Here is a 10,835-nt window from a genome sequence, read left to right on the forward strand (position 1 = left end):
CCGCTCCTCCTCACTTACGCCGTCGTGCTTTCCCTCTTTCTTCGTACTTTCCGACTTTCCTCTTCAAGTTGCAGCAAGCGATACTTAATATATATGTGTGAAATATCTGAATATATGTATGTGACCGATTTTGAGCATACACGGAGAAAAGGAGACTTGAAAACTTACTTGTGACGTATAAGGTTTATTTCACAGGAATAAACGTTTATTCAAATACGGCGGAATAAAATTATTATTATTCCTAGCAAATGAACCAATTAATGAGAAAGCTTAAAGTATATTTCGCAAAAATATGCATTCCGTCATCACAAATTTGGCTTTATTTATTTCGCAAAAATTTCAATTTCTTCTTCCCAGTGCATTCGTTTCCGACTGGAGCGGCAACCAGTTATTTCAAGATTACAGATGCGTGGAAAATCGCTTTCTTCACTTCCTGCTGAAACCAAATAATCTCACAAAGGCCGCGAGACACCGTCGTGCGATACCCGATGACTCAATGGAGCGATTAAGATCCTTCGGTCTCTGTAAATAGGACTCGTTGCACATTTTCAGAAAATGGGACGCCGTCTAATTGTAATTGGCATCAGCAATGACGGAAGCCACGGCTAGCACAACAAGCGTTCCTTTCAGTAATGCCGGTTAATTCGAGAGAGCAGCGTGTGATGCAAAACGTTAGGGCCTTCGCCGTACAGATCGTCGTAACCGTAAACGCGAGACGTAAATTTAACGCAACAAACGCGTTAAACGATGATCAACATCTTATTAACATTAATGCAACCTTGTTAATATTTTCTATCGAAGGCGGTCACGAGAATTCGTCATCGATAGATTTTCCCGTACTTGCCGACAGAACTGAAAACCGGGATATAAGATGCCTTTAAGACGTCTTAAAGGTATCTTAAAGACGTCTCACTTGAAGATTTTAGGTTTTAGATGTTGGGTTGTTTTTAATCAATTTCACACCTTGGCCTCCGCGAGATTGATATTTTTCGGAAACAGATCGAGGCGTAAATTGAAGTCAACGCTTCGACGGTGAGGATCGCTTTGTACGGCGAGACGGTTCTCGCCTCGCGCAAATTTGATTTGACTTTTTGCGAGGGCTGACTCGCGGGATAAAGGAGCACTTATGCCCCGATCAGACTAACGAAACAAGGTTAGCTCATGTCTCACCGTATTTTGCGATCGCAAGTAACACCCGCAGTAGCGCGGCCCGAAGAGTGTCGCGTATGACGCATTTAGAAGCCATGCTCCCGTTTCGAGCCGAGAGAGTTAAGGTCGGCCTCGGAGAGCTCCCGCGTCTCCTCGACCTCCCAGATATACAACTGCGGACGCACCCCCGGCTAAGGGCCTTTGCACACAAATTGCCGTAGGACCCTAAACGTAAGACGTAATAAAGTGAAAAATAAAGCAGGATTTGCGTAAGGTCGGCGCACGCTTTAAGAGGAGATACGAGTTACGAATTTCGCTGAAAGCACGAGTAATTACACAGTAAAGAAGCATTTTGTACTTGCATTCAAATCGGTTATAATTTGTCGTGTTATATTTTCAACACACTCGTGCGTTAATTTAACATAACCTTGCGTTAAATTAACAGAGAAAATTTTGCGCTGACCGTGCGGGACATGCGAAGTGTGTTAAATTTCGAACGCATCTGTGTGTGTGTGATATTTTATTAAATGTTATTAAACATAACGCCGAAGATTTCAGTAACTTCGGTAATGGATGCGGAAAAGAAAAACTATAAAATAACAGTCTTCATAAACATGAGAAATAAATTTTCTGGAGACTTATGATTACATAAATTTCCACCCACTTCTGACAATTTTGTACTTTATTTATGTCGAATTAATAATCATAATGAGACAATACCTGTCGAAAATGGCCAGATATATTTGTATGAAACGAAACACGCCTTACGGCGAAGGAGGGGGAGCTTTCTTGGCTTGCGGCGGTCGCCGCTTCCGATCAATTAATAATTTGGACCGAAACCAAAAACCAAATCGAAACCATTATTTTTAGTAATCGGAGTCGAACGATCCCCGTTCGTCGGCCTCGGATTCAGAGTGCTAACGAAGCTGTCGTTCTTCCAAAATCCCTTCTCCCCCCCCCGTCGTCGGTGCGATCATCATCAGCGAAATCTCAAGGTACAAGTCGGAGTTAGCGCTGGCAGCAAGTATGTAATAAGAGTGGCCACTATTATTTCGACACGGTTCTCTCGGCCTTCTCCTCTCCTCCCTCTCGTACGGACCCCGGTCGGCGGCTTACGTAATTTTCTCAACTGCCGGAGTGCCGTGAGTGCCGGCGAGACGAAATTGAAAGTAAAGTGTAACCAAACGTTCCCCGAGCGGCGTGAGTCGCCGCCGTTGAAAGACGATGAGGAGCGCGACGACGAGTAAAGGGGACGGGGTAGAAGCTCGGCGAAGGTGGCCCGCTAGATGAGAAAAGAGAAGGAGGAAGGCTTCCTGCCCCCCCTCCTCCCCCTTCACTCGGGAGGAAGTGACCGTCGGAGGAAACGACACTCTCCTTTCGAGCCGAGCTCGACGAAGCGCGGAGGTGGCGCGTTAACGCTTGTTTTTGCCTGCCGGTGTCATTAGATCTGGAAGTTAATTAACCCCGGCGCGCCACCGCGCGTCTTTCTCCCTTCCTGAGAGAACGGAATCTCAATCTTTCGCGTGCCGCTTCCTTGGTGATCGCCGGACACTCGGGGAATTCTCGAGAGATATCTTTGCACGCTGAAGAAGAAAGGAAGAGAAGGAAGAGAAAAGTCGCCACGTTCAAGTAAACGTTTACTAAGTGTCGGAGCATCGATTGATTTTGTTTGGATCAAATGAACGTTACTTGAATGTGGCACTTTTCCACCCCCCCCCCCCCCCCCCCNCCCAGTCATATCCCCTACATTCGAGTGGTAACGTTCGAGATATCAGTGGTATCGATTTTGATTCCATCGCCGCAACGTGCTGTTTGCTCACTTTCGCGCGGGATGTATCGGGCGTGTACATCAGGCGCGAGTCTCGTTGTTCTTACCTCCTTACCTCGAGGCGGTGAAATGGGAGCAAGGTCCGGGGAGTTAGGAAGAGACTGCTAAAGAGCAATAAGTGGCTTTTAGCCAAGCGGCTGGCTAAGTGACTCGCGGGAATACAGATCGGCCCGCGAATTGTGGATTCGACCCGAGAGGGCGCATCGCCTCTCGCGAATTTTCTCACCGACTCACCTCGAATCAGGTATACGTTGTTACGCTCCGGAGATGAAAATTCTCGCCACACTCCCTCGAATTCAGAGACGAGCTCGGAATGATCGTTCATTATCGTACCGTATTCGCAACTTCGCGCGTGGGGGAAGAAACGAACACGCAGAAAAGACGCGCTGGAAATCGAGTAAACGTAGTTACACGTTTCTCGGCCTTTTAAATCAAACGTTTGAGTATATCTCAGCGGTTTATAGTATCAATACTTACTAAACGATAACATCTTAATCGGTAAGTAAATTGTTGAATGCTTTTACATTTCTGAGAATGTTTACTAGAATTATGTAATACCTCTTTGCCATGGAAGAAATCTTGCGCTTATAGATTTAGATTCGTTCGGTCAATATTCTCTACAGACTCACCATTAAGGAAGTTTTCCACGTGGCCAGAGAGTCGTCCCGATGGAATAAAGCGTCCCTTTTGATCGATCAGTTCTGAGCGTTTTTCCCCCAATGGTTTCCTTCAGTCGGTCCAATTGGGCACCGTCTGAATCAGGCCGCACGTTCTTTGGAAGGAGCTCATAATATTACCACACCTTTCCGGTCCCACCAAATGCCGTAGCATTACCTTCTCCGGATGAAGCCCGGCCTTTGAAATCTCTCACGTGTATCGTTGATCAAAGTCTTCATTCGCTCGTTATCAGCGACAACCGGTCGGCCAGAACGCTCCTCATCTTCGAGTGTCTTATCACCAGCACGAAACTTCGTAAACCGTCTCTGACACAACGATTCTGTTACGGTATCCTCTCCATACACGGAACATACTTTCATTTTCGTTTGCGTGGCGCAAAAAGTGACTTATCACTCGATTCTTAAGTGTAGCAAGCGTTGTGAAAAATACCGTCCCCTTCCCGGTACTCGAATCCGGAGCTCCCCACTTTCCCGGGCGGGACGGCGCACAATTTTCACCAATCGATATTTTTCCGTGACGTCCGAGAGTCGGCTGGGTTTCTTACCTGGGCAGCCGAAGTACCGCCCGCGAAAAGCGACACGGATTTTGCCTGAGGCACCAAAGAGATCCCACCTCTAGCCGATCGCAGAGCGACATTGGCTTAACCTTGCATCCTTTTGTTTGACTTACGAACCCAAACGTCGCGTGGAATAATGCCTCGATGGCCGAACTGGTGAGGCTCGAATCCTGGAGGCGGTATTTTTCGTAACGCCTACTATGCGTGAAAATCGATCGACAAGTCACTTTTGGGGATATTGAAATGATTGCTATTAATTCCTCATTAATCATTGGGAATTTTGCAAAATGGTGCACGACTTTTCCGCTCAGTTTCACCCGTTCCACCTGTTCCACACCGCGGGAACCGAGAAAGGGATGTCTTGCTGTAAATTCGTCTTCTTTTAGCAGAAAAAATTATGCTATTATGATATGAGACTGTTCCGTCGAGCTGAATGAACATAAGGTCGCGCGACAAAAGCTTCCTAAAGTCAGACTTCACCGGCCTATTTTCTCAACATGCAGTTTCACCTTTGTTCCGTTGATGCCAACGAAATGCATATATACGCGTCATATATACACGTCGAAGGTCAAATTCTTTTTTGTCTGTCTGAAGGACAATAAAAAAAAAAAGAAAGAGTATTCTCGTTTCGACGTTTATTAGCGCAAAAACATATTCGTAGGAAAGAATCGAGAGCCGAAAGGCAAAAAAGAAAAAAATAGTCTCGAGTGACGTAATGATTCTGTCCCTTTCCTCGGAAATGACGGCCGGGTCTTCCTGTGGAAAGACGAGACGAATGGGAGATGGTGAATCTCTGCGGAGACTCTGCCGAGCCGTCTCCTAAAACACCCGCCCGGCGCAACAACGGAGAGAGACTCGATAACCACTTCCTTCCGAAACTTCCGTCAAAAACGACAACAAAGGCCGAGGGAAAACAGAAAGGAAGGTTGTAAGGAAAAAGAACCATCAATTTGAACGATTTTTAACATTCTGTATTGTATTGTAATTTCGAGCCGACCGCGCTTGTAAAGTCTTCTGTGTTATCATAATGCCATGGTCACGTTCAACCTCACGTTAGTCCTTGAGGGAGTAGTCGGCGGGGCGGAGGAGAGAAAAGGGCTCGATGGGGTTTTTCTTCTTTCAGCCGCCCGCCTGATTTCTTCTTCCGCTTCCGAGAGAACCTCGCGCACCTCAGGATTTCAGCTTCTCAGCGATCGGCTACGTGTGTGCAATACGTTTTTCCGCGTTTAGTTTTATCGGCAACCTTGGTCTCGCCGGCTCGTAAGATGCCAATCGCTTCTTACGGTTCTCCCGCGTGAATGATTTACACCTTCTTCTCTTTGCATATCCATACGTTGCGTAACGCGGCGCGATACGATTTTGAAAGAGAGGGAGGCATTTGCGATTTGCGAGAGAGGCGGACGGACGGGGGAAGGGAAAAGGGGAGCGAGACACTGTCGTATTTTCAGGTCGTATCTTAAGATCTCCGAAAGCCCGAGAAATTCAATCTTCCCCGCGAGAAATATCGGCTGTCGTCGCAGCGCGTCGTCCATAATTCCGCTTATTAACGTTGCAGCCTGCGAAGTCTCCCCCCCCCCCCNGCCGTTAGTTGTCTAATATTTGCCGGTTTTGCATCCAATTGTGCTGCGACGGGGCGTTACATAAGCGAACTGTGATCGGGTGTGAAAAAAATCCGTCGTCCCCCGCGTCCCCCTCCGTGCGCGCGCGTTTTACTTCTCGCGCGCTCTTTGTCGCTCGTCTCTCTTCAACGGTTGTGCCACAGCCGTCGTTTATGGCTGCGTCTAAGTTGGCCGAGGCTACATTTTACGGCGTTTCTGTCTCAGATGGTTCTTCGGTATCTACGCTTCGTTTCTCCTATCTGTTTGTTTCCAAGGCTGTAACTTTGTCGCGCGCGCGCGCTGCGCGTTCTTAAAATGTATGTGCCGTCCGACCCTTCTTCCTCCTTCGTTTCTGCCCGCGCGATACGTTTCTACACACGCCGGTCCGTGTGACTCAACCATGGATCCTTGCCGGAACGGTGTCATTTAATAGCTCAATTAAACGCTCTTAATTGCTTATGATGTCAAAAAAATGCCGTCGCGCCACGTATCTCCGCAGAGTCGTTAAGCTCCCGCCTCTTTGCAATCGTTGAAGTGTTGCCTCGGCTTAACCCTTTAAGGCACAGTGTAGATAATAATGTATAATTAAGTTCCCGGCCGAATTTCGTCTGTCGGCGAAGTAACGGTGCCCGTCGATGTAATACTGTTAATCCGAAATGCTAGCTACATCCTACCCACCGAAGAGAGGATTTATACGGTAATAAGTATTAAAATTCGGTAATCCCGTATAAAGTAAAGTCGTCGATGTCCAGATTAAAGTAAAGTTATCTGTGAAAAATGTATGTGCTATTTATGAAAATTTTGCCCGATGTCCTTCGATGATTATATTATATGTAAACAAGCGGGAAACAAGTGTTTTTTTAAATAAAACAATTTTAATATTCTCTCATTTTTGTAAATGAACGTCTAACGCATACATTAATGCATATTCAGAAAATCGTCCTTCCTGACGGCCGATTTTATTCGAACGAAATAATTTTCGTCAAGAACGTTCTTTAAATGATCTCATAAATTACAACATTTTACTCCTATGAGATCGACGTGTGAAATTTAAAAGGTTAAATATAGACAGGAATATATCTTCTCTCCCTTTCTCTCTCTCTCTCTCTCTTTCTCTCTTACTCTTTGTCTTTTTTTTCCGCATTTGCTCGTATTTATTTAATTTCTCAGCCCTTTAAGCTGAAGTGAATAAATAAAAATCAGCTTTCTTCAAAATTAAGTTTTCATAAAAATTAACGAAAACGGTAACGGTTTGTTGTATTTGGCCATATTTGCTATCACCGATGAATCCTTTTTAACCGAATGTCTATGTTGATTGAATTAATGGGCAACGTCAAGTGTGCGGGGCTGTTCTTCGTAATTACTTCATCGTTCGGAGGCAAGGAAGTACAAGTACTTAGGAAGTTAGTCGCGACTTTGGAAGGGCTCTGCGTGAAACAAGCGGGTTTCTCAAGTTTCTTTGTCATTCGTCGATGCTTCAATAACTATCGAGTTCTAAATAGAAAGCGACGTGTGAAATTATGTCGAGGTGACTTATTCAGGTGTCGTACGACTTTTCATCGTTGAGATTTACTATTACATTGAAATACGATTAGCCGCGCGTGACGACTTAGACAGAAGATAATGTATAATTAGACAAAGCACATGCGGAGAACATTACAATACTTATTGCGGGCGTAAGTATGTAAAAGTAAACAGAAAATATATTGACAGCCGGTAGATAACAAAATTCACCGACGTTGTTGACGTTATCGTTGGGTTTAAAGTACCGTAAAAAAGTCTTTTGTAACTCCGAAAAATACGATTTCAATTAGTTTCCCATCGAAATAGTTGTCCGCTGTTTCGCACCAATGCTTTCAACGTTTAACCTTTTCAGGGGCACTGACGCTTCTAAACATGCTCAATTTTTCCTTTTTCAATTCGAACACTATCGGCAAAGTTATAACGAACGATATACTGCCAACAAGGCACATTCGTCAGAAAATCTCCCCCCAAAAAGGTGGAAAATTTTCATCACTCGACCGACAGATGTCGCATTTGTGTCATTTTTCAATTAAATCATTTCCTTCTGACTTTCATAAATTTCTCATTAAAGAGATTGAACGACTTCAATGACTTATCAGTGAATCTGTGACGGATCCACAGGTCTTCCAGTCAATTCTACGTTAGATCGAAATATAATATTATCACCACATATTAGATACGATCAGAGACCTTAATTCTTTCTTAATCCCCAAGTTTATCAGCGTGATGCCCACGCTCTAATTCACGGCGTATCTCCGAGAATGTTTCGCCACGTGAGGCGAGGAAAGTGATGTCGATACGCGGAGGTCGAGATCGATTCGGGGGAGGATCAGATCGGCGGCGCGATCTAATTCTTTCGCTCGTGGCGTCACGAAGGAAATTAGTCTGCCGGCGTCTGGCCGATATCTGACGGACGATAAGCATCCGCACACCCGACCCTTCCACTTCTCTCCGCTTATCAGTGAAACTTCTGGCGTTACCTACGCAAGCGTTTCAATTTCCGAACGACCCAATTTCGCAACCGCCGCCGTGTGTGTGCGGCACACGTGCGCGGTGCACGCGCAATTGCTCTAGACGCCGCGGATCGCGCGTTTCGATGTTCTCCACGTGCTACCGCGATCGATCGATCGAACATACTCAGCTCTCGATACGCGGCAACAGTGACGCCTTGTTTCACTGAACTACCACCGTAAGTATACTGGAAGAGGCACCGCTAATATTACGCCTGTGGACGCGAGCGAAGCGAATGGATGCTTAAGGCAATTATTCTCTTACCTAAACCTATCTCTCTCTCTCTCTCTCTCTCTCTCTCTCTCTCTAAAAAGAGCGACGCTCTCTAAAAAGGTGTACGATAAAGAGAGGGTGTCCTAAAGTTGGCCTAAGCTTGGTCGATTTGGTGCGGCCGAGGCAACGCGAATTCGAACCACTCACATGATCGATCACCACTATATCAGAAAGATCATCAGATATTTATTCTCTGATGCTTCTTACTTAACTCATTTCTTTCCTCTGTTCCTATACAGGAACACGAATTTACTTACCTTCAAACATTTTTTATCTATGACAAAGGTAGATTCCGGTCTAGATCTCGTTACTGAAATATATCTTGGACTTTCGCCTCACAGAAAATAATCTCACCTCATCATCACCCATCACTCTCCTCCGATTGTAGGTGGGGGATGGGAAACAGGCCTTGCGAGATACACCTTTTTGATTTAGTGCCTCAACTTTTTAATTAATTAGAAATAATAACCAAATAAAAAATTGAAAAAACAAAGATGAGGTATCGTTGCCGAAAGTTCGAATCGTCGTGAATGACGATTCCCGTTATGATATGATCCACCAGGTGCATATCAGGTGTCACTCAAGGTAGATATTCTAACTATTTTGTAGGAAAAATAGCTGGTGCGAAAATTCTGATTTTAGGTTTTTTGAGTCCCTTAAATCCGAAATACCTTAAAACGGTACTTGGATCGCATGGATCTCGATACTTTTGCAACCCGACCAGAAATAGGTCAATTCCTTGGTAACTACTGCGAAATTTACAAAAGGATGGAGGACCTTCCTGTTCAGTTTGACTCGCGCTACCTGCACACGAGCGTTTTGTCATTTATAATCGGACACTTTGTCAGGAAGAATGGGGTAATGCCGGTCAGCGGGTAATGCCGGTCACCCTATTTTATTCTACATTTTACATATGTAGGCATAAATGAGTTAAACGAAATTCTTTCGGTCGCAGATTTCTAAACGATATTTTAATTAGGCAAAATTTTTGGTTCCATGAAAATATGAAAGGGAAGCATAAGGAAAATGCGCGACTCTTCGCTCACTCGTGCACACGTTACGTCACGTTCGCGATTTGATCTCAAATATTTACGCATTCCTCGCAACAAAGAAGTAGATCATAAACCACTTCATATGCTTCAAATTTACGCATTTACACTGTAAAGAGCAAATGATGAAATTATCATAAATTCTGCTCACGCCTTTCTTATCGCCACTTGTAACGTTATACTATGCTAAAAATTGCTGCTGTGTCTCGACAATTGCGCTGAAATCACTACTGATTCACCTGAGATTAACAAACGTTGCTTCATATTTCCTCGTCTTAACGTGTACAAACATTTCGCACACAACACCACCATGTGGATCCTTTTGTTAATTCGTTTCCATTAAAATACAGAGCGCACTTTCTTTAACGTCACGCAAACGCTTCGTTCACGTTCTCGTTTCTCGAAATAATTTCTAGCGTGCTTCCTTTGATTATCGCAACGGAGCGTCCGCGTTAGCGTCTGCAATTTCTCTCCTCGAAATTCTGCAAACTTAATTCCCGCACAGATAACCCCTGCGGTTCTCGTTTTGTCATTTTTGCACTTCTACATTCGGTACTTTTTCTACGACACGTTACGCGGCATGCATTCGCAGATAATTCGCATTATATTCGCGGGGGAGAGGGGGAAGGGGGGAGGCCTTGGTCTTATTATAACAATACGCCTTGCTACGACTATGATCACTGCTACTTTTTTCCATTTTACACGCGCCGCGCATCGAACGATTTTCCGAGCATGCCGACGATGCCTCTCCGCCTCCTTTCGTTGCAGATGCACTTTGAAGCCGCCGACAAAACAACATTTACAAGACGGCTTCGCAAGTGCCGGCTAGAGAGAGAGAGAGAGAGAGAGAGAGCGTGACGGAGGGAGAAAAAAGAAAAAATCGAGGAGAAAAATTCTCGTCGGCGTTCGCGCGCCGTGCTTGCTCTCTCGCGCGGCTCTCATGCGCCCTTGCGCGCGCGGCGAACGCGGCGAGTCGTGCAACGCGCGTGTGTGCACATGCCGATCGCGCTGCGTGCGTGCGTGCATGAATGCTCGCTCGGGCGTTAGTGACGCGTATAAGTGCGCACCGAGTGTAAGTAGGCCACGGTGCTTTCACACGATAAGACCTTATCAGAGGCGGTACGCGTACGCCTTTGGTTCGTATCGTGCCCCCTCATGCCCCCCCCCCC

General features: G+C 45.5%; 1 protein-coding gene across 2 annotated transcripts in view; it reads right to left on the reverse strand.

Annotated features, from left to right (window-relative positions):
• Positions 1-348: 348 nt before the first annotated feature.
• Positions 349-10,835, reverse strand: part of LOC106748208 — a 29,641-nt gene continuing 19,154 nt past the window's right edge. The window contains exons 2-3 of one of the 2 annotated variants that reach the window (XM_014626521.1): positions 1,171-1,374; positions 349-522 (exon numbers count right to left, since the gene is read on the reverse strand). In XM_014626521.1, the coding sequence (XP_014482007.1) occupies positions 506-522; positions 1,171-1,374 (221 nt within the window). In that variant the 3' untranslated portion in view covers positions 349-505. The remainder of the gene's footprint in view (positions 523-1,170; positions 1,375-10,835) is intronic. The other variant, XM_014626522.1, reaches the window with a different exon arrangement.

The sequence above is a fragment of the Dinoponera quadriceps genome, unplaced genomic scaffold, assembly GCF_001313825.1.
Source record: "Dinoponera quadriceps isolate SergipeBrazil2010 unplaced genomic scaffold, ASM131382v1 scaffold2600, whole genome shotgun sequence".
NCBI classification, from domain to species: Eukaryota; Metazoa; Arthropoda; class Insecta; order Hymenoptera; family Formicidae; genus Dinoponera; species Dinoponera quadriceps.